A 27,689-nucleotide genomic window follows, 5' to 3' on the forward strand; every position below is an offset into this window, starting at 1 on the left:
AGCGGCTGAGTAGGATGGAGGTGATTAAGGTTTGTTGTTTTTAAGGTTCTTTCATAAGTATGATATCTCATACTATATATAGTAAATAATATTAGGGTTAATCCAATTAAACTAACAAAACAAAGCCTTTAACCACCATCCGGTCCAACTAATAGATTGTGTCGGGCCTAAATAACATTTAAGTAGGTTTATATCTCGTTACCCCGGTGTAACTCATACCGGGTCACATTCGGGTCGGTCGTGTTGACTTGACCCGAACCGACCATTAAATCCAACATTAATAACACGTAACATTCATCAAACAAAACCTAACATGATCAATGGCTAATCTCCGACTAATCTTGTTCATTTTTCTCCTAATTATCTCCGGTAACGGTGTCGTAGGCGGAACAAAGAAGCGACTTACACGACGTGGAAGACAACGAGGAGGATGATGCGTGGATATCATGGGGACGGAAGAAGAGTATGATGAAAGAAGAATTCGATCCGCCGCCCGAGAACTTTTCGGAATTGGATATTAATCAGATGCAGGAGGAGATTATGAAGCGCCAGGTCGGATTGGCGTTCGGCTTCGTTAAGCTTCAGTTAAGCGATAATCGAACTCCGGTAACGTTTGGATTTTAATTATACCTAATTTGTAAATGTATACGTTGAATACAGTTTATATTTGCGCGTTTAATTAATGAGCAAACATAAGCGAGGAATTTTGTTTGATTAACTAAATGAACGAACCACGGCCGGTGGCAAAGCTTGGACAAGTTAACTAAGCTTCGTCCATGACTGAGGCCATGCTCCGTTCAATTGTGTTTGTGTTTACGTCCGTTTATGTTTGTTAATGTTTTTTGCTTATGTTTGTTCATTAATGGTTTTTAATATTTTTCAACGACTATTCTAATGTTATCATATAGATTAACCAAAGGTATTACTATAAAACAAATATATAGGCTGTTCAAAAAGCTCGAGGCTTGAAGCTCGGGCTCGTGGCTCGCTCGAATAAAACTAGCTAAATTAAACTTGATTTGAAACATCTTGAGCTGAGTTGGCCCATATTTGTAATCGAGCCAAACCCGTCCCAAGCTCGGCTCGGGTCACGGCTCGGCTCGTTTAACTTTAAAATCGAGCTAGAGACTAGCTGAGCTGCCTCGTTTAATTTTGAGCTCAAGCTCGAACCCACCTGGCTCGACTCCTATACAACAATAAATTAGTATACATGAGTATTATATGATTAAATTACATGTAAATTAACATATGAATAAAAATGCTAAAAAAACACTAGCACAAACTTGGTAGCCGTTATCAGTTAGCCAAATCAAATAAAACACTCTTGTGTTCATGAACCGTTCACGACCAAGTTCATTTTCTTAATGGACTAACATGAACAAGAAATTTTGTTCTGTTAGGTGTTCGTGTACAGTTAGCTTGTCCGATAAAATCTCAATGGACGTCAGACGAACATGAACAAGGCGTTGTTCGGTCCGTTTACAGCCCTGTTAGGAATCAGACGAGGAATTCATAATCGTTGTTTAAAACCTAATCGTTGCGATATCTGTTTTTCTGCAGGATATGGTATCAGATCTTGCACTAAAATGGACCAACCTTGCAAGAACTGGAGCAATTGGAGTCACTTTCATGGGGTTTGATATTACCACTGTAATGCTCCAGTTACAAAATGCCCAAAACACTTATGAGGTCAGTTATCCTATTCATAGTTAACCATGAACTTGTTTTAAAACACATAATATTATTATATTTATTCATGTTCAGGTTAAAGAGTTTGTACTGAGTCAGCCAGAATCATACGAAGTTAAGATGGGCGATCGGTTTTTTAGAAGACCGGGAGATCCTCCGTATGATGATCTGCTAAAGGAACTCCACAAAAGCAAGAAGAAACGCTCTTCCTCGAATGATACTGACCTCAAAACCGAGTTATAATTTGAAATCAAGTAATAATTCGTTTCGTTTTCTGCTAATTGAGTGCTATGTGCCTTATGTCCAAGGCTTGAGTGCTATGTGCCTTATGTCCAAGGGCACATGCACCAATCAGCCGGTGTCCCTGATGATTGAGTGCTATGTGCCTTATGTCCAAGGCTTGATGCAAAACTACTATCGAGCCGGGGGTCTCACCGGAAGCAGCCTCTCTATCCCTATGGGATAGAGGTAAGGCTGTCTACATCTTACCCTCCTCAGACCTTACCATAGCATTGCTATTGGTGGGATATACTGAGTACGATGATGATGATGATGATGTTTTCTGCTAATTGTTATCATTTTATCTTTGGTAAATTTTGCAGCTTAATTAGTAGTATGACTTTCTATATATGTATTTTAGAAGTGACTGAAATAGATGAACTGTCAATAAACACAAAATAAAACTTGGGCTTTACTGAAAAAAACATAACTTTATTAATATGATTTAAATGCATACAACATATTATTGGTTCTGTTTGCTGATACATGATACAAGAAATGAAAGTGAAGCTAAGAATGTTTGTATTTTAGAAAAAAAAAAAAAACCTTCATTTTAACTTTTTGGTAAAATCCGAGAGCTGAAGCACTTGAATTCGGGAGTAAGTTGCAGCTTCTTCCCTTTCTTTCTGAGTGTTAAAACCCCAATCAACTACGTAAATGAAACCAACGAACACCAAACAGTTAAAATCAATCAATAATCATACGCGCGATTGTAAACTTATAGAATTAAATGATGATACCTAGATACAAGTTCCACCCATTCAGTTCGGGCTCTTTGATGACGTTTTTCAATGTTGCTAGTCGGTCTTCCACAAAGCTGTTAAAATTAAAAAATAATTTAAAATCAAGTTTTAAATCATTCGAAACACAAAACTAGAGGTTGAATTTAGAAGCTTACTGTAGGGCGAGTCCTTGGTTTTCGGGTTGCTTTTGAAGCATCTTCAACACTTCTACTTTGGGACTAATTTGGAAATTAAAAAAACAAAATTTGGTTAAAAAAACTCGAACATGAATATATGAGTAAATGACTATGCAGATATGAAATATCCTCTGGTAAAAAAAAAAGAGTTACCCGGATCCAAGAGCAAACATTCTCTCGGGTGGTATGGCAACTCCAGCAAGTTCTCGCAGTAACGCATCAGCAAAACGACCCTAACACAAACATTCCAAACCAATATTACTACAATGCCCTTCAAGAATAGCAATAAGATTTAATGTTTTGAACTGTAATTCTCTACGAAAAAAGGGATTACTTGTTTTGTGGTAACTATATAAAGTTGTGAGCTTGCGAACCTTAAAGCATCGGGTACACCAGGATAAAACCTGTTAAAACGATATGCGAGTTATACCATCAAACAGTTTAAACGGTTAACGAGTCATAACTTATCCAAAGATACTTTTACAATATAACCATTAAGCAATATGATTAATTATAACTTTTTTTTTTTTTACAAAAGTGTTTTGGGTTGACCCGACCCGTTCCGGCCCAATAGTAGAAAAACTTAAACCACCTGTTTGCTCCAATCCATGTAGCCAAATCCTTTTCCATCCATTCATCTCTAACCTTTCCGAAAAGATCTACAAGTTCCTCTCGGTTTTCAATCCATTCTTTCATTATTACCGGTTTTATATCCGACCAGCGGTCTAATATTCCCTCAACTGTGAGCCCTTTTGCCACCTTACACATTAATAAATAATAACAAACAACGAATAACTAACCATTAGGTAACAACTTTAAAAACATTTCTTTATCTATATGACTATATACATACTGATGATTTCTGCAATGAAGGGATCTTAATCTCCAGAAGCAATCTCACAAGCAGCAGGTTCTCGTATCCAGTTTCCACAACCGGTCGCACCTGCAGCAATTTGACAATTACACTTTCCTCAGATACCATTTTAATGTCTGTCGAATACTTAATCAACGAGTGTCGATAGATAATAAATATGATCATATAAAATATATTTATTTGACGAAAAACACAAGTTACTATTATGGAAATTAAATATTTATAACTAGACTAACTAGAGTAATTATGTTACACATAACTAGAGTAATTATGTTAAGACTAGAGTAATTAATATTACACTATAACTTTTAAACTAGAGTAATTATTATTACACTATATTATTTTTAATAATATAATTACTCTAGTTATTGGTACCGGATCTTACCCATATTATGAATATTATTGTTATTATTATCATTATTTGTGGCGAATTATTAACAATAACAATAACGAACATACGACTAGGGGTGCAAACGAGCTGCGCCGCTTGCAACTTGCGAGCCACAGAAGATCAGATCGATTAAAACCTCGAAAACAAGCCGGTCTTTTTTCAAGCTCGAGCTTCAAATAAAGCTCGTATAGTTCTCGATTCCAAGCTCTGGCTAGTTTAGGCTCGCCAAGCCTTAATAAGCCATGTGTATTTTTAAGTTTCACCTCTTTTTAGCTTCTATGTATTAATTTTACACTGCATATCCGAGCTCTGGCTAGTTTAAGGTTGCTAGAGACAGTGAAAAGTTCAATAACGTATATGGAAATACCTCGAGAAGAGCCTTCACCATTGACTCTCTTCATCTTGATCTCAGCAAGGTATTCGGGACAGTTTCGCATCCAGTGTCCCATTTGGTTGCATCGGTAGCACTTGCGCTCCTCAGGGGGCGGCGGTGGTATCTTTGGAACCCCTTTGTTAGCATTGGTGGCACGAGGGGCAGCAATGGTAACATTCTTCTTGCCTTTACCCTTATAACCCCGGTTCTTGGGATTAGGCTTCTTGACACCAGCAGATCGAATCATCAGAACTTGATTGGTCCTAGAAGGAATGTTCATCTCAGCCGTCTTGAGCATGTTATGAAGCTCCGGCACTGTCTTCACCCAACCATTCATGTTGAAATTCATAACGAACTGGTCATATGATTTGGGGAGAGATTTGAGGATGAAATCAGCTGCCATCTCATCGGGCAGGGGATAATCAAGTTTCTTAAGCTGATCGATGTGCCCCTTCATCTTAAGAACATGTGCACTGACGGGAGACCCCTCTTCCATCTTGCAACTGATGAGTTGTTTCATGGTGTCGAAACGTTCTTGACGGGCTTGTTTCTGGAACATGCTCTTGAGTTTCTCAAGCATCTCATAGGCACCAAAGTCTTCCAAGCCTTTAGCAAGCTCAGAAGTCATGGTGGCTTGCATAATACAGGAGACCTCAGCCGAGTCATCCTTATGCTTGTCAAGAACTTTTCGTGCAGCGGCTGTGTTGTTTTCAGGCTCGGTTGGAACTGGTCCATCGAGAACATACATGCGCTTTGCCATGGTTAGAACAAGTCTCAAGTTGCGGTGCCATTCGATGAAGTTGGTACCGTTCAGTTTATCCTTCTCAAGGATAGTCTTAAGAGCGTAGGGTGAGATATCGTTTGACAACATCTGATTAATTAAGCAAAAGTAAATTTAATTAGTATTTTCGACTTTGTAGTCCCATTATTAATGACCCAATAACATTAATGAAATAAGAGCATGAGAATCCGGCTTCCAGTTATTAAAGGCAGCTGTAGCACACAACATTAATAAGTGGTTAGGCAGACTGACAACGATTGCCAATTGTGAATAGAGCACAACTCTCGGTTATGAGACCTATAGAGACAACGATTGTCTGTATAGACACGTTTAGCCTCATCTTTGCCCACTTTAAGTCTCCAGACAGCTTTAGCACGTAACATGAGAGTAAAGTAATAGTTGTCCTAGTATAGTGACGTGTAAAAGGACCGGATGTGTCAACGAAACGCTTTCACCTTGATGGGATAGGCTAGAAAACAAGTGCGGTGCTGTAGCTCCAAACACTCGAAATTTCGCAGTATGCCTCAAGTGTGACTTGTAGTAGGATTGGCATAAACTATTGGTTTTAAATTGGGATTAATTTTAAAATTACCAAATAAAGTAAAAGTCAAATTTTACTGTATTTATTATCGGGACGAATAGATGAACCCTTTCATCTCTCAGGACACTTAGTTTTAAATAACCTATTAAAAACTAAGTTTGTCGCGATATAACTAACCAATTTTAAGTTAATAGAAAATCTATTAAGTTATTAGTTTTGTAAATCAAAACGCTTTTAATTTGCAAAACATAAATGGTTAATTAAAAAAATGTTTATTTTCCAATTTATTTGGTATTAGATCAGTGATATTATAATCAATAAAAGCAATCACAATAGCAAATAATAATATGTAAATCCATATGGCCAAAAGGTGATCGGTCTCGCTAGAGCCAATTAGGGAGACCGATCGGGTCAAGGGGTTCACAACACAAAACAACCACAAGGATGGACTTTTTCGTGCATCCCGTCATCTTGCCCGAACTCCCACTAACTCCAAGAAGTCCATGAGCTCGTCCTCGGTTATCGTCGCGTCTTCTTAATTACAAATTTATAAACTAACAATAATATGTCATATTACAAATTTGAACCATCTTTATGGCCAAAAGAAAACCGAAAATTAAATAATAACCTTTTTACAACTTTTGAACCAACCATATGGCCAAAACAAGCTCAAACACCAAACACAACCAAACAAACATAGGTCGGGGCCGGATTTACATATTTAAAATAAATAAAATTTCAGGTCGTTTTTGACTTGGTCAAATAAAATAAACAAAACTTTGACCAAATCTAAAATTACCCGAAAACAAAATCTAGATCAAAACTTTAAACGATTTAAAGTTTAAGATGTAGATCCGGTTTTAAACGAACCGGTATCGACTCGTACGTTGTAACCGCGGCTCTGATACCACTGTTGGGTTTCAATGGTGGTTCGGAACGAAAACGGTCAAGTATTTTAAACCCGTTTTAGTTAATAATGATTTCGTTTCGATAGATATTAATCAACATTAATATATATGCATAAACGAACCATAAAGCGCAGCGGAATATAAAAGATTAACACGAACCAAAAACCGAAACCCGAAACCCAGATCCGATTACAACTAAGTACGAGCACAATTTAAACGATAATAAATCAACCATAGATAAGTTTTCGATATACCTCGGTTATCGAAACCGGGAAGACACCGAGGGATTAACGAGATGAATTAGAGATTGACACAATCTAGCAAGATCCAGTCCAAACGGCGGCGTTACGGCAGCTGACGTTGGCTGCACGGCGGCGTATGGTGGCAGACGGCGTCGGAAGGCTGCGGACGGCGTCGGACAAGGATTAGTGGTGTCGGACGGCAGTGGATGGCGTCGGACAACAGCAATACTCAGTGCACAACAACAACAAAGATGAATGTGGCCGGAAACAGGGCTCGCCGGAAAAACGGGCCTGCCGGAAACGAGCTGCAACGGCGGCTGAACCAAAAGCACACACTAACAGGTCGTCGGTGATGATTCTGGTAGCCAAGGGTGACTGAGGTGATGAGTGGACGGCGGAATAGACTCGCCGGAAAACCGAGCAACCGGAATTCGGCGCCGGCAGCGGCTGAGTAGGATGGAGGTGATTAAGGTTTGTTGTTTTTAAGGTTCTTTCATAAGTATGATATCTCATACTATATATAGTAAATAATATTAGGGTTAATCCAATTAAACTAACAAAACAAAGCCTTTAACCACCATCCGGTCCAACTAATAGATTGTGTCGGGCCTAAATAACATTTAAGTAGGTTTATATCTCGTTACCCCGGTGTAACTCATACCGGGTCACATTCGGGTCGGTCGTGTTGACTTGACCCGAACCGACCATTAAATCCAACATTAATAACACGTAACATTCATCAAACAAAACCTAACATGATCAATGGCTAATCTCCGACTAATCTTGTTCATTTTTCTCCTAATTATCTCCGGTAACGGTGTCGTAGGCGGAACAAAGAAGCGACTTACACGACGTGGAAGACAACGAGGAGGATGATGCGTGGATATCATGGGGACGGAAGAAGAGTATGATGAAAGAAGAATTCGATCCGCCGCCCGAGAACTTTTCGGAATTGGATATTAATCAGATGCAGGAGGAGATTATGAAGCGCCAGGTCGGATTGGCGTTCGGCTTCGTTAAGCTTCAGTTAAGCGATAATCGAACTCCGGTAACGTTTGGATTTTAATTATACCTAATTTGTAAATGTATACGTTGAATACAGTTTATATTTGCGCGTTTAATTAATGAGCAAACATAAGCGAGGAATTTTGTTTGATTAACTAAATGAACGAACCACGGCCGGTGGCAAAGCTTGGACAAGTTAACTAAGCTTCGTCCATGACTGAGGCCATGCTCCGTTCAATTGTGTTTGTGTTTACGTCCGTTTATGTTTGTTAATGTTTTTTGCTTATGTTTGTTCATTAATGGTTTTTAATATTTTTCAACGACTATTCTAATGTTATCATATAGATTAACCAAAGGTATTACTATAAAACAAATATATAGGCTGTTCAAAAAGCTCGAGGCTTGAAGCTCGGGCTCGTGGCTCGCTCGAATAAAACTAGCTAAATTAAACTTGATTTGAAACATCTTGAGCTGAGTTGGCCCATATTTGTAATCGAGCCAAACCCGTCCCAAGCTCGGCTCGGGTCACGGCTCGGCTCGTTTAACTTTAAAATCGAGCTAGAGACTAGCTGAGCTGCCTCGTTTAATTTTGAGCTCAAGCTCGAACCCACCTGGCTCGACTCCTATACAACAATAAATTAGTATACATGAGTATTATATGATTAAATTACATGTAAATTAACATATGAATAAAAATGCTAAAAAAACACTAGCACAAACTTGGTAGCCGTTATCAGTTAGCCAAATCAAATAAAACACTCTTGTGTTCATGAACCGTTCACGACCAAGTTCATTTTCTTAATGGACTAACATGAACAAGAAATTTTGTTCTGTTAGGTGTTCGTGTACAGTTAGCTTGTCCGATAAAATCTCAATGGACGTCAGACGAACATGAACAAGGCGTTGTTCGGTCCGTTTACAGCCCTGTTAGGAATCAGACGAGGAATTCATAATCGTTGTTTAAAACCTAATCGTTGCGATATCTGTTTTTCTGCAGGATATGGTATCAGATCTTGCACTAAAATGGACCAACCTTGCAAGAACTGGAGCAATTGGAGTCACTTTCATGGGGTTTGATATTACCACTGTAATGCTCCAGTTACAAAATGCCCAAAACACTTATGAGGTCAGTTATCCTATTCATAGTTAACCATGAACTTGTTTTAAAACACATAATATTATTATATTTATTCATGTTCAGGTTAAAGAGTTTGTACTGAGTCAGCCAGAATCATACGAAGTTAAGATGGGCGATCGGTTTTTTAGAAGACCGGGAGATCCTCCGTATGATGATCTGCTAAAGGAACTCCACAAAAGCAAGAAGAAACGCTCTTCCTCGAATGATACTGACCTCAAAACCGAGTTATAATTTGAAATCAAGTAATAATTCGTTTCGTTTTCTGCTAATTGAGTGCTATGTGCCTTATGTCCAAGGCTTGAGTGCTATGTGCCTTATGTCCAAGGGCACATGCACCAATCAGCCGGTGTCCCTGATGATTGAGTGCTATGTGCCTTATGTCCAAGGCTTGATGCAAAACTACTATCGAGCCGGGGGTCTCACCGGAAGCAGCCTCTCTATCCCTATGGGATAGAGGTAAGGCTGTCTACATCTTACCCTCCTCAGACCTTACCATAGCATTGCTATTGGTGGGATATACTGAGTACGATGATGATGATGATGATGTTTTCTGCTAATTGTTATCATTTTATCTTTGGTAAATTTTGCAGCTTAATTAGTAGTATGACTTTCTATATATGTATTTTAGAAGTGACTGAAATAGATGAACTGTCAATAAACACAAAATAAAACTTGGGCTTTACTGAAAAAAACATAACTTTATTAATATGATTTAAATGCATACAACATATTATTGGTTCTGTTTGCTGATACATGATACAAGAAATGAAAGTGAAGCTAAGAATGTTTGTATTTTAGAAAAAAAAAAAAAACCTTCATTTTAACTTTTTGGTAAAATCCGAGAGCTGAAGCACTTGAATTCGGGAGTAAGTTGCAGCTTCTTCCCTTTCTTTCTGAGTGTTAAAACCCCAATCAACTACGTAAATGAAACCAACGAACACCAAACAGTTAAAATCAATCAATAATCATACGCGCGATTGTAAACTTATAGAATTAAATGATGATACCTAGATACAAGTTCCACCCATTCAGTTCGGGCTCTTTGATGACGTTTTTCAATGTTGCTAGTCGGTCTTCCACAAAGCTGTTAAAATTAAAAAATAATTTAAAATCAAGTTTTAAATCATTCGAAACACAAAACTAGAGGTTGAATTTAGAAGCTTACTGTAGGGCGAGTCCTTGGTTTTCGGGTTGCTTTTGAAGCATCTTCAACACTTCTACTTTGGGACTAATTTGGAAATTAAAAAAACAAAATTTGGTTAAAAAAACTCGAACATGAATATATGAGTAAATGACTATGCAGATATGAAATATCCTCTGGTAAAAAAAAAAGAGTTACCCGGATCCAAGAGCAAACATTCTCTCGGGTGGTATGGCAACTCCAGCAAGTTCTCGCAGTAACGCATCAGCAAAACGACCCTAACACAAACATTCCAAACCAATATTACTACAATGCCCTTCAAGAATAGCAATAAGATTTAATGTTTTGAACTGTAATTCTCTACGAAAAAAGGGATTACTTGTTTTGTGGTAACTATATAAAGTTGTGAGCTTGCGAACCTTAAAGCATCGGGTACACCAGGATAAAACCTGTTAAAACGATATGCGAGTTATACCATCAAACAGTTTAAACGGTTAACGAGTCATAACTTATCCAAAGATACTTTTACAATATAACCATTAAGCAATATGATTAATTATAACTTTTTTTTTTTTACAAAAGTGTTTTGGGTTGACCCGACCCGTTCCGGCCCAATAGTAGAAAAACTTAAACCACCTGTTTGCTCCAATCCATGTAGCCAAATCCTTTTCCATCCATTCATCTCTAACCTTTCCGAAAAGATCTACAAGTTCCTCTCGGTTTTCAATCCATTCTTTCATTATTACCGGTTTTATATCCGACCAGCGGTCTAATATTCCCTCAACTGTGAGCCCTTTTGCCACCTTACACATTAATAAATAATAACAAACAACGAATAACTAACCATTAGGTAACAACTTTAAAAACATTTCTTTATCTATATGACTATATACATACTGATGATTTCTGCAATGAAGGGATCTTAATCTCCAGAAGCAATCTCACAAGCAGCAGGTTCTCGTATCCAGTTTCCACAACCGGTCGCACCTGCAGCAATTTGACAATTACACTTTCCTCAGATACCATTTTAATGTCTGTCGAATACTTAATCAACGAGTGTCGATAGATAATAAATATGATCATATAAAATATATTTATTTGACGAAAAACACAAGTTACTATTATGGAAATTAAATATTTATAACTAGACTAACTAGAGTAATTATGTTACACATAACTAGAGTAATTATGTTAAGACTAGAGTAATTAATATTACACTATAACTTTTAAACTAGAGTAATTATTATTACACTATATTATTTTTAATAATATAATTACTCTAGTTATTGGTACCGGATCTTACCCATATTATGAATATTATTGTTATTATTATCATTATTTGTGGCGAATTATTAACAATAACAATAACGAACATACGACTAGGGGTGCAAACGAGCTGCGCCGCTTGCAACTTGCGAGCCACAGAAGATCAGATCGATTAAAACCTCGAAAACAAGCCGGTCTTTTTTCAAGCTCGAGCTTCAAATAAAGCTCGTATAGTTCTCGATTCCAAGCTCTGGCTAGTTTAGGCTCGCCAAGCCTTAATAAGCCATGTGTATTTTTAAGTTTCACCTCTTTTTAGCTTCTATGTATTAATTTTACACTGCATATCCGAGCTCTGGCTAGTTTAAGGTTGCTAGAGACAGTGAAAAGTTCAATAACGTATATGGAAATACCTCGAGAAGAGCCTTCACCATTGACTCTCTTCATCTTGATCTCAGCAAGGTATTCGGGACAGTTTCGCATCCAGTGTCCCATTTGGTTGCATCGGTAGCACTTGCGCTCCTCAGGGGGCGGCGGTGGTATCTTTGGAACCCCTTTGTTAGCATTGGTGGCACGAGGGGCAGCAATGGTAACATTCTTCTTGCCTTTACCCTTATAACCCCGGTTCTTGGGATTAGGCTTCTTGACACCAGCAGATCGAATCATCAGAACTTGATTGGTCCTAGAAGGAATGTTCATCTCAGCCGTCTTGAGCATGTTATGAAGCTCCGGCACTGTCTTCACCCAACCATTCATGTTGAAATTCATAACGAACTGGTCATATGATTTGGGGAGAGATTTGAGGATGAAATCAGCTGCCATCTCATCGGGCAGGGGATAATCAAGTTTCTTAAGCTGATCGATGTGCCCCTTCATCTTAAGAACATGTGCACTGACGGGAGACCCCTCTTCCATCTTGCAACTGATGAGTTGTTTCATGGTGTCGAAACGTTCTTGACGGGCTTGTTTCTGGAACATGCTCTTGAGTTTCTCAAGCATCTCATAGGCACCAAAGTCTTCCAAGCCTTTAGCAAGCTCAGAAGTCATGGTGGCTTGCATAATACAGGAGACCTCAGCCGAGTCATCCTTATGCTTGTCAAGAACTTTTCGTGCAGCGGCTGTGTTGTTTTCAGGCTCGGTTGGAACTGGTCCATCGAGAACATACATGCGCTTTGCCATGGTTAGAACAAGTCTCAAGTTGCGGTGCCATTCGATGAAGTTGGTACCGTTCAGTTTATCCTTCTCAAGGATAGTCTTAAGAGCGTAGGGTGAGATATCGTTTGACAACATCTGATTAATTAAGCAAAAGTAAATTTAATTAGTATTTTCGACTTTGTAGTCCCATTATTAATGACCCAATAACATTAATGAAATAAGAGCATGAGAATCCGGCTTCCAGTTATTAAAGGCAGCTGTAGCACACAACATTAATAAGTGGTTAGGCAGACTGACAACGATTGCCAATTGTGAATAGAGCACAACTCTCGGTTATGAGACCTATAGAGACAACGATTGTCTGTATAGACACGTTTAGCCTCATCTTTGCCCACTTTAAGTCTCCAGACAGCTTTAGCACGTAACATGAGAGTAAAGTAATAGTTGTCCTAGTATAGTGACGTGTAAAAGGACCGGATGTGTCAACGAAACGCTTTCACCTTGATGGGATAGGCTAGAAAACAAGTGCGGTGCTGTAGCTCCAAACACTCGAAATTTCGCAGTATGCCTCAAGTGTGACTTGTAGTAGGATTGACATAAACTATTGGTTTTAAATTGGGATTAATTTTAAAATTACCAAATAAAGTAAAAGTCAAATTTTACTGTATTTATTATCGGGACGAATAGATGAACCCTTTCATCTCTCAGGACACTTAGTTTTAAATAACCTATTAAAAACTAAGTTTGTCGCGATATAACTAACCAATTTTAAGTTAATAGAAAATATATTAAGTTATTAGTTTTGTAAATCAAAACGCTTTTAATTTGCAAAACATAAATGGTTAATTAAAAAAATGTTTATTTTCCAATTTATTTGGTATTAGATCAGTGATATTATAATCAATCAAAGCAATCACAATAGCAAATAATAATATGTAAATCCATATGGCCAAAAGGTGATCGGTCTCGCTAGAGCCAATTAGGGAGACCGATCGGGTCAAGGGGTTCACAACACAAAACAACCACAAGGATGGACTTTTTCGTGCATCCCGTCATCTTGCCCGAACTCCCACTAACTCCAAGAAGTCCATGAGCTCGTCCTCGGTTATCGTCGCGTCTTCTTAATTACAAATTTATAAACTAACAATAATATGTCATATTACAAATTTGAACCATCTTTATGGCCAAAAGAAAACCGAAAATTAAATAATAACCTTTTTACAACTTTTGAACCAACCATATGGCCAAAACAAGCTCAAACACCAAACACAACCAAACAAACATAGGTCGGGGCCGGATTTACATATTTAAAATAAATAAAATTTCAGGTCGTTTTTGACTTGGTCAAATAAAATAAACAAAACTTTGACCAAATCTAAAATTACCCGAAAACAAAATCTAGATCAAAACTTTAAACGATTTAAAGTTTAAGATGTAGATCCGGTTTTAAACGAACCGGTATCGACTCGTACGTTGTAACCGCGGCTCTGATACCACTGTTGGGTTTCAATGGTGGTTCGGAACGAAAACGGTCAAGTATTTTAAACCCGTTTTAGTTAATAATGATTTCGTTTCGATAGATATTAATCAACATTAATATATATGCATAAACGAACCATAAAGCGCAGCGGAATATAAAAGATTAACACGAACCAAAAACCGAAACCCAAAACCCGGATCCGATTACAACTAAGTACGAGCACAATTTAAACGATAATAAATCAACCATAGATAAGTTTTCGATATACCTCGGTTATCGAAACCGGGAAGACACCGAGGGATTAACGAGATGAATTAGAGATTGACACAATCTAGCAAGATCCAGTCCAAACGGCGGCGTTACGGCAGCTGACGTTGGCTGCACGGCGGCGTATGGTGGCAGACGGCGTCGGAAGGCTGCGGACGGCGTCGGACAAGGATTAGTGGTGTCGGACGGCAGTGGATGGCGTCGGACAACAGCAATACTCAGTGCACAACAACAACAAAGATGAATGTGGCCGGAAACAGGGCTCGCCGGAAAAACGGGCCTGCCGGAAACGAGCTGCAACGGCGGCTGAACCAAAAGCACACACTAACAGGTCGTCGGTGATGATTCTGGTAGCCAAGGGTGACTGAGGTGATGAGTGGACGGCGGAATAGACTCGCCGGAAAACCGAGCAACCGGAATTCGGCGCCGGCAGCGGCTGAGTAGGATGGAGGTGATTAAGGTTTGTTGTTTTTAAGGTTCTTTCATAAGTATGATATCTCATACTATATATAGTAAATAATATTAGGGTTAATCCAATTAAACTAACAAAACAAAGCCTTTAACCACCATCCGGTCCAACTAATAGATTGTGTCGGGCCTAAATAACATTTAAGTAGGTTTATATCTCGTTACCCCGGTGTAACTCATACCGGGTCACATTCGGGTCGGTCGTGTTGACTTGACCCGAACCGACCATTAAATCCAACATTAATAACACGTAACATTCATCAAACAAAACCTAACATGATCAATGGCTAATCTCCGACTAATCTTGTTCATTTTTCTCCTAATTATCTCCGGTAACGGTGTCGTAGGCGGAACAAAGAAGCGACTTACACGACGTGGAAGACAACGAGGAGGATGATGCGTGGATATCATGGGGACGGAAGAAGAGTATGACGAAAGAAGAATTCGATCCGCCTCCCGAGAACTTTTCGGAATTGGATATTAATCAGATGCAGGAGGAGATTATGAAGCGCCAGGTCGGATTGGCGTTCGGCTTCGTTAAGCTTCAGTTAAGCGATAATCGAACTCCGGTAACGTTTGGATTTTAATTATACCTAATTTGTAAATGTATACGTTGAATACAGTTTATATTTGCGCGTTTAATTAATGAGCAAACATAAGCGAGGAATTTTGTTTGATTAACTAAATGAACGAACCACGGACGGTGGCAAAGCTTGGACAAGTTAACTAAGCTTCGTCCATGACTGAGGCCATGCTCCGTTCAATTGTGTTTGTGTTTACGTCCGTTTATGTTTGTTAATGTTTTTTGCTTATGTTTGTTAATTAAAGGTTTTTAATATTTTTCAACGACTATTCTAATGTTATCATATAGATTAACCAAAGGTATTACTATAAAACAAATATATAGGCTGTTCAAAAAGCTCGAGGCTTGAAGCTCGGGCTCGTGGCTCGCTCGATAAAAGCTCGAATAAAACTAGCTAAATTAAACTTGATTTGAAACATCTTGAGCTGAGTTGGCCCATATTTGTAATCGAGCCAAACCCGTCCCAAGCTCGGCTCGGGTCACGGCTCGGCTCGTTTAACTTTAAAATCGAGCTAGAGACTAGCTGAGCTGCCTCGTTTAATTTTGAGCTCAAGCTCGAACCCACCTGGCTCGACTCCTATACAACAATAAATTAGTATACATGAGTATTATATGATTAAATTACATGTAAATTAACATATGAATAAAAATGCTAAAAAAACACTAGCACAAACTTGGTAGCCGTTATCAGTTAGCCAAATCAAATAAAACACTCTTGTGTTCATGAACCGTTCACGACGAAGTTCATTTTCTTAATGGACTAACATGAACAAGAAATTTTGTTCGGGTAGGTGTTCGTGTACAGTTAGCTTGTCCGATAAAATCTCAATGGACGTCAGACGAACATGAACAAGGCGTTGTTCGGTCCGTTTACAGCCCTATTAGGAATCAGACGAGGAATTCATAATCGTTGTTTAAAACCTAATCGTTGCGATATCTGTTTTTCTGCAGGATATGGTATCAGATCTTGCACTAAAATGGACCAACCTTGCAAGAACTGGAGCAATTGGAGTCACTTTCATGGGGTTTGATATTACCACTGTAATGCTCCAGTTACAAAATGCCCAAAACACTTATGAGGTCAGTTATCCTATTCATAGTTAACCATGAACTTGTTTTAAAACACATAATATTATTATATTTATTCATGTTCAGGTTAAAGAGTTTGTACTGAGTCAGCCAGAATCATACGAAGTTAAGATGGGCGATCGGTTTTTTAGAAGACCGGGAGATCCTCCGTATGATGATCTGCTAAAGGAACTCCACAAAAGCAAGAAGAAACGCTCTTCCTCGAATGATACTGACCTCAAAACCGAGTTATAATTTGAAATCAAGTAATAATTCGTTTCGTTTTCTGCTAATTGTTATCATTTTATCTTTGGTAAATTTTGCAGCTTAATTAGTAGTATGACTTTCTATATATGTATTTTAGAAGTAACTGAAATAGATGAACTGTCAATAAACACAAAATAAAACTTGGGCTTTACTGAAAAAAACATAACTTTATTAATATGATTTAAATGCATACAACATATTATTGGTTCTGTTTGCTGATACATGATACAAGAAATGAAAGTGAAGCTAAGAATGTTTGTATTTTAGAAAAAAAAAAAAAACCTTCATTTTAACTTTTTGGTAAAATCCGAGAGCTGAAGCACTTGAATTCGGGAGTAAGTTGCAGCTTCTTCCCTTTCTTTCTGAGTGTTAAAACCCCAATCAACTACGTAAATGAAACCAACGAACACCAAACAGTTAAAATCAATCAATAATCATACGCGCGATTGTAAACTTATAGAATTAAATGATGATACCTAGATACAAGTTCCACCCATTCAGTTCGGGCTCTTTGATGACGTTTTTCAATGTTGCTAGTCGGTCTTCCACAAAGCTGTTAAAATTAAAAAATAATTTAAAATCAAGTTTTAAATCATTTGAAACACAAAACTAGAGGTTGAATTTAGAAGCTTACTGTAGGGCGAGTCCTTGGTTTTCGGGTTGCTTTTGAAGTATCTTCAACACTTCTACTTTGGGACTAATTTGGAAATTAAAAAAACAAAATTTGGTTAAAAAAACTCGAACATGAATATATGAGTAAATGACTATGCAGATATGAAATATCCTCTGGTAAAAAAAAAAAGAGTTACCCGGATCCAAGAGCAAACATTCTCTCGGGTGGTATGGCAACTCCAGCAAGTTCTCGCAGTAACGCATCAGCAAAACGACCCTAACACAAACATTCCAAACCAATATTACTACAATGCCCTTCAAGAATAGCAATAAGATTTAATGTTTTGAACTGTAATTCTCTACGAAAAAAGGGATTACTTGTTTTGTGGTAACTATATAAAGTTGTGAGCTTGCGAACCTTAAAGCATCGGGTACACCAGGATAAAACCTGTTAAAACGATATGCGAGTTATACCATCAAACAGTTTAAACGGTTAACGAGTCATAACTTATCCAAAGATACTTTTACAATATAACCATTAAGCAATATGATTAATTATAACTTTTTTTTTTTACAAAAGTGTTTTGGGTTGACCCGACCCGTTCCGGCCCAATAGTAGAAAAACTTAAACCACCTGTTTGCTCCAATCCATGTAGCCAAATCCTTTTCCATCCATTCATCTCTAACCTTTCCGAAAAGATCTACAAGTTCCTCTCGGTTTTCAATCCATTCTTTCATTATTACCGGTTTTATATCCGACCAGCGGTCTAATATTCCCTCAACTGTGAGCCCTTTTGCCACCTTACACATTAATAAATAATAACAAACAACGAATAACTAACCATTAGGTAACAACTTTAAAAACATTTCATTATCTATATGACTATATACATACTGATGATTTCTGCAATGAAGGGATCTTAATCTCCAGAAGCAATCTCACAAGCAGCAGGTTCTCGTATCCAGTTTCCACAACCGGTCGCACCTGCAGCAATTTGACAATTACACTTTCCTCAGATACCATTTTAATGTCTGTCGAATACTTAATCAACGAGTGTCGATAGATAATAAATATGATCATATAAAATATATTTATTTGACGAAAAACACGAGTTACTATTATGGAAATTAAATATTTATAACTAGAGTAACTAGAGTAATTATGTTACACATAACTAGAGTAACTATGTTAAGACTAGAGTAATTAATATTACACTATAACTTTTGAACTAGAGTAATTATTATTACACTATATTATTTTTAATAATATAATTACTCTAGTTATTGGTACCGGATCTTACCCATATTATGAATATTATTGTTATTATTATCATTATTTGTGGCGAATTATTAACAATAACAATAACGAACATACGACTAGGGGTGCAAACGAGCTGCGCCGCTTGCAACTTGCGAGCCACAGAAGATCAGATCGATTAAAACCTCGAAAACAAGCCGGTCTTTTTTCAAGCTCGAGCTTCAAATAAAGCTCGTATAGTTCTCGATTCCAAGCTCTGGCTAGTTTAGGCTCGCCAAGCCTTAATAAGCCATGTGTATTTTTAAGTTTCACCTCTTTTTAGCTTCTATGTATTAATTTTACACTGCATATCCGAGCTCTGGCTAGTTTAAGGTTTCTCTTAAAATATATAAAAATAATTAAAAACGTATAAAAATTAATTAATAAATAATAAACGAGCCGGAGTTGGAGCCGGAGCTTAAAATATGACTTACGTGTAGAGCTAGAGCTTTAAAAAAACTCAAAGCGAGCCGAGCTCAAGCGCTCGTAAGTCAAAACGAGCCAAGCTTAGTCGGGCTAGGACTCAGCTCGACTCGGCTCGTTTACACCCCTAGATACGAACCTAAACCGGGAAACTAGATAACTAGTATTGTCACTTTAATTAGTATAAACACTAGGGGTGGCAAATGCGACCTATTGGGTTGAATGAGTTGTATTAAAATGTATAAAATGGGTCAAACTAAGCAAACTAAAAGTGAATATGATTGAAACGGGTCAAAACAGGTTGACATTTCTTGAAGGTTTTTTTTTTCTTTTTTTTATGGAACGAGAAAAACGGAAAAAACTTTTTAGTATTTTTACTTTTTGATTTATATTTCAAGTTATAATTTTTTAATTATTTTTTATTGAATTTTATTAAACCGGGAAACTAGAAAACTAGTGGTGTAGCTTTAATTAGTATAAACAACAATAAGCCCTAATTTTGAGCCAATTAATAATAATAATAATAATAATAATAATAATAATCTATCTATTCTAATAAAAGCCTACCACTTTTGTCACTTGTCAATACCATAGCCCTCCTCATATTTTTTCAACCAATTTTCATATATGGTCCATATCTTTTAAATCATTTCAATTTATGACATTAAAACTATAGGTTTTTTCCAACTAAATCCACTACTGCATATAATTAAGTATTCTCCATATGGATTGACAATAGACGATTAGTGAATTTTGAAGTGTTAATTAAAGTGTTTATTATGGTTATATCCAAAACAATAAACATTTGATTAATAATACGTGGAATGAGAACAATTCACTTGGACTAAATTCTGATAACGTCAGCGGCTAAGGCTTAGCCTTTAATACCTAAAAATACATATGATTTTAAAACTAAAAGTTTTCGGGTTGACCTGAAACCTAGAATTCGGACCCAAGAACCAACCTGAATTACTTTAATTCAGGTTCGAGTTAGTATTTTCTTGGGTTCGAGTTTCTCAGGTCAGGTTAGTTTGGGCTCATGTACGGGTTTTCTTGGGTTGGGTTTCATGTTACTGGTAAAAGTGGCAGCCCTACTTTTAATGATTATAAATAAGAATCACTACAGTCGTTTTATGCAACTTTAAATCTTTTAATATTTTTTTAACTCAGAATAATCACTATTATTTGAACATGGTTTTAATGTTAGTATGTATTTTTCATTTTCCTGACAATTACATTCATATGAAATAAACAAATCATTTTGTTATATTTAAATGTTTCGGTATTTATGTTGCTTGATTATACAATTTTTAATTATAAATAATAAAGTCAATTAAAATTTTTTCATACACATAATATTAATGACAACAAATCTATCATGATCAATCAATTTCAAATTGTAAAAATTCTAAGGATAATTATATCATTAAAGTTCAAATATATGGTTTTTGGGATAATCATGTTTTTTTTGGATAAACATGAGAAGATATTCTCAAATGACATCATATTAATTGATTAAAAGCTATGATATTTTATGTGTATCAATATTTTTTTTATTAGTATCATGGATATATATTATCATTTATCTATAGTTGGTATGTATTTGGAGAACATTTTTTGTCACTAGCTATATCAAGAGTTATAAGTAGGCCTATATGTTACTTTATTAGGAGTTACAAGCAGGCATGCACTAAAAATTTTGATTTTTGATAAACAATGTATACATGCTAATACAATCACAAATGTAGTGTAAAAAAGAAGTTTTTACCTATTTGTAACATATTTGTGTAATCTTAGTTATGTAATTTCTGTAATTTTAATTTAATTGTAATTGTATTAACAGTATATGATCAACTTGTTGATTGTATTTCAATTAATGGTCAAAGTTTAAAATTTTCAATAATTACCCGTGTAATACACGGGCCTCAAACTAGTAATAATAATAAGAAACAGAGGTTACAGTGTGCATCTGATCAACAATGGAATCTTCAATTGATGAATCCACGTCAGCAAACAATTGAGGCCATTTCAGTTTGGCTGCCTGTATCAATTAAATGATGTTGTTCAACCAATTAGCATTACATACATAAGTACGGATACATATACATATACATATAAAATTAGGGAAACTGGATACCTTAACAGCAGAGATGGAACTCTCACCACAACTGTCACATAGAACTCCATCAAAGTCCAAAGCATACACATCCCCCATGCTTTCTTTCTGATACAACTCGTTCGTTCGTTGTTGTCCAAGTGGTTTAGTTTCAAACTGATGAATCCTCAGATATGTGTCTCACTCCGTATTTATACTTGTTAAAAGAAAAAAAAAAGTAACAATTTTTAAGGGTGAGTAGGTATGTATCTTTTGAGGTGAATGGCTGGGAAGACTTTCTTTTTCGGAGATTTAAGGTCGATATCGGAATGATTTAAGGGGATGTTTGGCCTGGCTTTTATTTTTAAGCTTATGCTTACATGTAAAATTAGCTTATAGCTTTTTTTCTATTATTTGATAAGCTCTTTTTAAGTGTTTGGATTAGTTTATATTTTACAAGTTAATTATGTGTCTTAATAAGTTGTTAAATCCAACATTTTTTAATTTGTTAGAGTAATAATTACTAATCCATCACCATTTGAGGGAAAATGAGTAACATACAACCTTAAACAAATAAGTTTATTCAAATAAGCTAAAAAACCATCTTCACATAAGCTTCTCTAAATGAGCTTATATAAGCTCATACGCATAAGCTAAAAAAACTAAACCAAACACTAAACTAAGCTTATTTTGTAAAAAAAAAAACTAAAAAAAAATTATAAGCTTGGTTAAAAAAGCTAGGCCAAACACCCCCTAAGTCAGGTCTTGCGAGATTGTCAATTTGAATCTTGAGCCCACCTAGGTTTTCGTTATATCGTGTGTTACCCAGAGGGTTCTCCTTTTGTGGCGGCATAACGATTGTCAAGTGGCGGCCGATGAAGTGTCAAGTCAAACTTTGAAGCAAACATGGGTCCGGTTAAGACAACATAGTTTGGCCAGAGTGGGGTAACGAGACTCTCTAAATTTGAAGAGTGTGATGGCCAAATTTGAAGAGTGTGGCGATATACAGGCTAACACTCAAGAAAGTAATCATTTTTTTTAGAAAAAAGGGTATGAGATTTTTAATTAATTCACTTTATGTATAGTTTGATTGGCATGTTAAGATAAATATTTTGTCCGTTTGAACATGATTTTTTTTTTAAATTTAGTCACCCTTAGTAATCATCACTCGATCAGTTTCTTTAATCAATCAAGTCACGCCACATGTCAATATCTTGTCAAGACGCTCAGTTTTTTTTTTCTTTTTGAAAAAAAGGGTTGAAGTGAAGGGAATTTTTTAGGCCTCCAACGAGACTTTCTTTGTTTTCGGACGAGATTTTTTTCATGTACCCACGGTTTTTGGAATCTGCCGAGATTTTTTGACTTCCACAAAGATTATTTTGATGTGTGGCAGAATATCTTGTTGGTTGAAAAACTCATCGGGTGATGATTATTAAGCAAACAGGTCGACTAGATGCGAGATTGACATTTAGAGGGAATGCTTGTCAAATAGACATTTTGGTCATTTTCCCTTGTTATGAAGGCCCTTGTGCATGTGATTGCGACTTTGAATAAAAATAGAAAGATGTTTTTATGGTCCGTTCCAACTCTATAAAGAAAGTACATTGGGTCGCTTGGGAAAAAGTTATTGCTCCAAAAGATAGAGGACGTGTGGGAAAAAGTCTTGGTCTTCAAGTTATGATTAGATCTATAAATGCAGGGCTTGGGTAAAAATCTTTGGATGTGTGATCAATAGAGAGAGAATATAATGAGTTTTTGAGTCAGTTTATAATGCAAAAATAAAGTTTTTATCGATTTTGCGCCTTGAGTCGGTTTATCTTCATGGCTGCATGAAGAACAGGCTGCCATATTAACTGCCAAGAAAGAATTTTCAACCAGTTTGGTACGGAACCATTTGCGAGCGTACAACAGGTCGAAAACTAGACACGGTTAATCACAAGTATAAACTTCTTTTCTGTTTTCCACATTTGTTGTTTAAAGCGTTTAATCCTTTTAAATAGCTTAGTTACATACTTACATGTAGACAGCAGCATATTTTATAAATATATATGTTCTTAAGTCAATACATAAGATATTTATTAACACAAACAGTTAAAATGTAGTTTTACATGATATCTTTTTAAAGTATATCAAACAACATTAAAATACAGTTTTACATGACATTTTCTGTACATCAAACTGTTGAAACCAACTGTCTTCTGCACTTCAATCCACTTATATAACAAGCACTATCATTTCACAATCGCGGTTGTCGTGTAGAGAGAAAATGTGACGGTGAACCAACACATAAGAAAAGTTAATATTTATAAAATGTTTGTATATATTGGCTGCGTTTGCATCAAAATGAAACAAGAAATGAAAGTGAAATTAATATTTTTTGGATTTATGAAAATACCTTCATTTTAACTTTTTAGTAAAATCAGAGAGCTGAATCACTTGAATTCTGGAATAAGTCGCGGCTTCCTCTCGCTCTTTTTGAGTGTTGAAGCCCCAGTCAACTACGCAAAATAAACAAGTAAACATCAAACATTTACAGTTGATCAAAGTAATAACCAAACGTGTGATCGTATATGTATATAATTAAACTGATGGTACCTAGATACAAGTTCCAGCCATTTAGCTCGGGTTCTTTGATGACATTTTTCAGTGTTGCTAGTCGGTCTTCCACGAAGCTAGTAAAAAAAACAACAAATTGAAATAAAGTTTCAAATCTTTTAAATACAAAACCGGAAGTTAAATTTTAAAAGACTTACTGTAGTTTTCGGCCTTGGTTTTCTGGTCGCTTTTGAAGCATCTTCAGCGTTTCAACTTTGGGACTACATGTTAAAATTTATAAAAAATAAACAAAATATTGTTAAGGAAATTATAAGATGAATTTATACAAATATGAAATATCATGTTGTGAAAACCAGGTACCCAGATCCAAGTGCGTATATTCTTTCGGGTGGTATGGTAACTCCAGCAAGTTCTCGCAGTAACAAATCAGCAAAACGACCCTAACGCAAACATACACAACTAAAATTACTAAAATACCCTTGACCAAAAAGAAAATATAATAATTTTCATGGAAACAAGAAGTTACTTGTTTTGTGGTAACCATGTAGAGTTCTGAACTCGCAAACTTCAACGCGTCAGGAACACCGGGATAAAACCTGTAAAAAGGAAACGTATCAAACCGGTCAAACGGGTCAAAACTCATAATTTTAATGCATAGAACCGTCTAAATAAATAACTTATTTTATAGGAATACAACTTTTGTACACAACTCAGTTAAAATTTTTTTACTAATGTGTTTTGGTTGACCCGAACCGACCCAACTTGACCCGTAAGAAAACGCGGATCACCTGTTTGTAGCCATCCATGTAGTCAAATCATTTTCCATCCGGTCAAACGGGCCAAAAATCATAATTTTAATGCATACAACCGTCTAAATAACTTATTTAAAAGAATACAGCTTTTGTACACAACTCAGTTAATTTTTTTTTCACTAAAGTGTTTTGGTTGACCCGATCCGACCCAACTTGACCTGTAAGAAAACACGGATCACCTGTTTGCAGCCATCCATGTAGTCAAATCATTTTCCAGCCGGTCAAACGGGTCAAAAATCATAATTTTAATGCATACAGCCTTCTAAATAACTTATTTAAAAGAATACAACTTTTGTACAAAACTCAGTTAAATTTTTTTACACTAAAGTGTTTGGTTGACCCGACCCGACTTAACCCATAAGAAATGTGGATCACCTGTTTGCAGCCATCCATGTAGTCAAATCATTTTCCAGCCGGTCAAACGGGTCAAAAATCATAAATTTAATGCATACAGCCTTCTAAATAACTTATTTAAAAGAATACAACTTTTGTACAAAACTCAGGTAAATTTTTTTACACCAAAGTGTTTGGTTGACCCGACCCGACCCGACTTAACCCGTAATAAATGTGGATCACCTGTTTGCAGCCATCCATGTAGTCAAATCATTTTCCAGCCGGTCAAACGGGTCAAAATCATAATTTTAATGCATACAACCGTCTAAATAACTTATTTAAAAGAATACAACTTTTGTACACAAATCAGTTAAATTTTTTTACACTAAAGTGTTTTGGTTGACCCGACCCGACTTAACCCGTAAGAAAACGCGGATCACCTGTTTGCAGCCATCCAAGTAGTCAAATCATTTTCGAGCCAATCATCTCGAACCTTTCCAAAGAGATCAATAAGTTCATCTCTCTTTTCACCCCATTCGTCCATTATTACCGGTTTAATATTCAACCAGTTGTCCAATATACCCTCAACTGTGAGTCCTTTTGACACCTTACACATTTAACAATATAAAAATGAACAACAATGTTTCGAATATTTAAAAATGTTAAAAAGTTTATGATATGCATATGTAGTTATGTACCGATGACGTTCGCGATGAAGGGACCTTGATCTCCAGAAGCAGTCTCACAAGCAGAAGAGTCTCGTATCCGGTTTCCACAACGGGCCGTATCTGTCATGGTTTCAGAATTTGAATAATAATAACTGTACGAGTTAATAGAGTGAACTGCGGTTTTCGTCCTTGTGATTTGTCCAAATCTGCGGTTTTAGTCCAATAGTTTTAAATCTGCGATTTTCGTTCCTATGGTTTCATTTCAGTTGCAATTAAACCCGAATTCACTAATCCTGTTAAGTCTGGTCGTTAAACCCATCAGTGTGCCCTTCACGTGAGGGGCAATTTTGTCTTTTTTTCCCCCAAATACACCCCAGACCCTCACATGAGGGGGCTTGCGAATTAGGATTGGGGTTTATTTGGGGAGAAAATGACAAAACTGCCCCTCACGTGAGGGGTATGCTGATGGGTTTAACGAACAGACTTAATGGGGTTAATGAATCCGGGTTTAGTTGCAAGTGAAATGAAACCACAGGGACGAAAATCGTCAATTTGAATCTATTGGACTAAAAACACACAGTTTTGAACAAACCACGGGGACACAAACCGCAGTTTACTCGAGTTAATATGAGCGAGAATGCGAAAACAAAGCTTACTATTTGCATCTGATCAACCATCCAGTCTTCCAGTGATGAGTTCACACTAGCAAACAGTACAGGCCATCTCAGTTTAGCTGCCTGTGTATTGTTGTTCAACCAATGAGTATTCATAGTTTAGTACACAATGTAAACGAGCCAAGCCGAGCGATAGCTAGACTAGGCTCGAGCTTGACTCAGGCTCGGCTTGTTAATTATTTATTAATTTTTAATTTATTTATATACATTTTTAATTAATTTTAGATATATTTAGAAAAAACTTAAACGAGCCTAAGACCCCGCTTGAGCTCATTTGCAATACCTTAAACGAGCCAAAGTTCAGCTTGAGATTGCTCGTTTTGACATACAAGAGCTCAAGCACGATCTCGGCTCATTTCGAGCTTTTTATTATAAGCTCGAGCTTGGCTTGTTAGTCATTTTCTCAAGCTCGAGCTCAACTAGGGCCCAGCTCTTTATTGTTATATCAATTCATTTAAATACATTTTTAATATGTTTATATATTTTGAGAAAACCCTTAAACGAGCCTAAGGCCCCGCTTGAGCTCATTTGCAATACCTTAAACGAGCCAAAGCTCCGCTTGAGCTTGTTTTCAATACCTTAAACGAGTCAAAGCTCCGATTGAGCTTTTTTGCAATACCTTAAATGAGCCAAATCTCGGCTTGAGCTTGCTCGTTTTGACATACAATAACTCAAGCACGATCTCGGCTCATTTCCAGCTCTTTTTCATAAGGTCGAGTTCGGCGAGCTAATCCTATTTACAAGCTCGAGATTGACTCAGCCTCGGCTTGGCTCGTTTATTATATACTAATTTATTTATATACATTTTCAATTATTTTTATATATTTTTATTAAAACATTAAATGAACCTAAGCTAGGCTCAAACCGTCAAACTCGTATGAATACCTTAAACGAGCTAAACCTTGACTGTGCAGTATGAAATTAATACATAAAAGTAAAAAAAAAAGTTACGAGTTAAAAATACACTAGGCTAGTTAAAGCTCAATGAGCCTAAACACACAAGGCTAGAGCACGGGCTCGATAATTAAATAGAGTGATACCTTAACAGCAGAAATGGCAGTCTCACCACAGCTATCACAAAGAACACCATCAAAGTCCAATGCATATAGATCCTCCATTTCTTATCTCTATAATCCAAATGCTTGTGCACTCATGTCATGTTACATTTTTTTCTCTATATATATATGCTTTGTAACAAAACAAAAAAACTTAATAGATTTTTTTAATGAATGGCACAAATTCAATTATACAATATGTTGTTATCCTGATGGATTTGTTTTTATTATTTCTTTGGTGTGTATGGTTTTGTTTTGGCATGTTGGTTTAATAAATTTTAAAATGTTTAATAGTGGATTGATTATGATTAATATTATTAATTTCATGGCGT

General features: G+C 36.5%; 7 protein-coding genes across 7 annotated transcripts; 3 read left to right on the forward strand and 4 right to left on the reverse strand.

Annotated features, from left to right (window-relative positions):
• The first annotated feature begins 502 nt into the window (after nucleotides 1–502).
• LOC143621023 (uncharacterized) lies at nucleotides 503–1,939 on the forward strand. The gene is made up of 3 exons (XM_077092556.1): nucleotides 503–606; nucleotides 1,561–1,689; nucleotides 1,765–1,939. The coding sequence occupies exons 1-3, from the start codon at nucleotides 526–528 to the stop codon at nucleotides 1,930–1,932; spliced, it is 378 nt and encodes a 125-aa protein (XP_076948671.1). The 5' UTR covers nucleotides 503–525; the 3' UTR covers nucleotides 1,933–1,939.
• A 440-nt stretch (nucleotides 1,940–2,379) lies between these two features.
• LOC143621024 (uncharacterized) lies at nucleotides 2,380–3,877 on the reverse strand. Its single transcript, XM_077092557.1, has 7 exons — nucleotides 3,741–3,877; nucleotides 3,480–3,646; nucleotides 3,222–3,291; nucleotides 3,041–3,120; nucleotides 2,867–2,929; nucleotides 2,709–2,785; nucleotides 2,380–2,617 (listed from the first exon to the last, which is right to left on the reverse strand). The coding sequence occupies exons 1-7, from the start codon at nucleotides 3,867–3,869 to the stop codon at nucleotides 2,517–2,519; spliced, it is 687 nt and encodes a 228-aa protein (XP_076948672.1). The 5' UTR covers nucleotides 3,870–3,877; the 3' UTR covers nucleotides 2,380–2,516.
• A 4,064-nt stretch (nucleotides 3,878–7,941) lies between these two features.
• LOC143621025 (uncharacterized) lies at nucleotides 7,942–9,378 on the forward strand. The gene is made up of 3 exons (XM_077092558.1): nucleotides 7,942–8,045; nucleotides 9,000–9,128; nucleotides 9,204–9,378. Exons 1-3 carry the CDS (start codon nucleotides 7,965–7,967, stop codon nucleotides 9,369–9,371), a joined length of 378 nt encoding a protein of 125 aa, XP_076948673.1. The 5' UTR covers nucleotides 7,942–7,964; the 3' UTR covers nucleotides 9,372–9,378.
• Nucleotides 9,379–9,818: 440 nt separating this feature from the next.
• LOC143621027 (uncharacterized) lies at nucleotides 9,819–11,315 on the reverse strand. Its single transcript, XM_077092559.1, has 7 exons — nucleotides 11,179–11,315; nucleotides 10,918–11,084; nucleotides 10,661–10,730; nucleotides 10,480–10,559; nucleotides 10,306–10,368; nucleotides 10,148–10,224; nucleotides 9,819–10,056 (listed from the first exon to the last, which is right to left on the reverse strand). The coding sequence occupies exons 1-7, from the start codon at nucleotides 11,305–11,307 to the stop codon at nucleotides 9,956–9,958; spliced, it is 687 nt and encodes a 228-aa protein (XP_076948674.1). The 5' UTR covers nucleotides 11,308–11,315; the 3' UTR covers nucleotides 9,819–9,955.
• A 3,972-nt stretch (nucleotides 11,316–15,287) lies between these two features.
• On the forward strand, nucleotides 15,288–16,864 carry LOC143621028 (uncharacterized). The gene is made up of 3 exons (XM_077092560.1): nucleotides 15,288–15,483; nucleotides 16,449–16,577; nucleotides 16,653–16,864. The coding sequence occupies exons 1-3, from the start codon at nucleotides 15,343–15,345 to the stop codon at nucleotides 16,818–16,820; spliced, it is 438 nt and encodes a 145-aa protein (XP_076948675.1). The 5' UTR covers nucleotides 15,288–15,342; the 3' UTR covers nucleotides 16,821–16,864.
• Nucleotides 16,865–16,979: 115 nt separating this feature from the next.
• Nucleotides 16,980–21,431, reverse strand: LOC143621030 (uncharacterized). Its single transcript, XM_077092563.1, has 9 exons — nucleotides 21,302–21,431; nucleotides 21,125–21,205; nucleotides 18,340–18,429; nucleotides 18,079–18,245; nucleotides 17,823–17,892; nucleotides 17,642–17,721; nucleotides 17,467–17,529; nucleotides 17,309–17,385; nucleotides 16,980–17,217 (listed from the first exon to the last, which is right to left on the reverse strand). Exons 1-9 carry the CDS (start codon nucleotides 21,377–21,379, stop codon nucleotides 17,117–17,119), a joined length of 807 nt encoding a protein of 268 aa, XP_076948678.1. The 5' UTR covers nucleotides 21,380–21,431; the 3' UTR covers nucleotides 16,980–17,116.
• Nucleotides 21,432–23,310: 1,879 nt separating this feature from the next.
• Nucleotides 23,311–27,451, reverse strand: LOC143621029 (uncharacterized). The gene is made up of 10 exons (XM_077092561.1): nucleotides 27,343–27,451; nucleotides 26,285–26,365; nucleotides 25,659–25,748; nucleotides 25,401–25,567; nucleotides 24,342–24,411; nucleotides 24,176–24,255; nucleotides 24,013–24,075; nucleotides 23,855–23,931; nucleotides 23,655–23,757; nucleotides 23,311–23,487 (listed from the first exon to the last, which is right to left on the reverse strand). Exons 1-9 carry the CDS (start codon nucleotides 27,418–27,420, stop codon nucleotides 23,657–23,659), a joined length of 807 nt encoding a protein of 268 aa, XP_076948676.1. The 5' UTR covers nucleotides 27,421–27,451; the 3' UTR covers nucleotides 23,311–23,487; nucleotides 23,655–23,656.
• Between the last annotated feature and the right edge of the window lie 238 nt (nucleotides 27,452–27,689).

The sequence above is a fragment of the Bidens hawaiensis genome, unplaced genomic scaffold, assembly GCF_021521415.1.
Source record: "Bidens hawaiensis isolate Kalapana, Puna unplaced genomic scaffold, B.hawaiensis_p1.1 tig00002772_1, whole genome shotgun sequence".
Classification (NCBI taxonomy): domain Eukaryota; kingdom Viridiplantae; phylum Streptophyta; class Magnoliopsida; order Asterales; family Asteraceae; genus Bidens; species Bidens hawaiensis.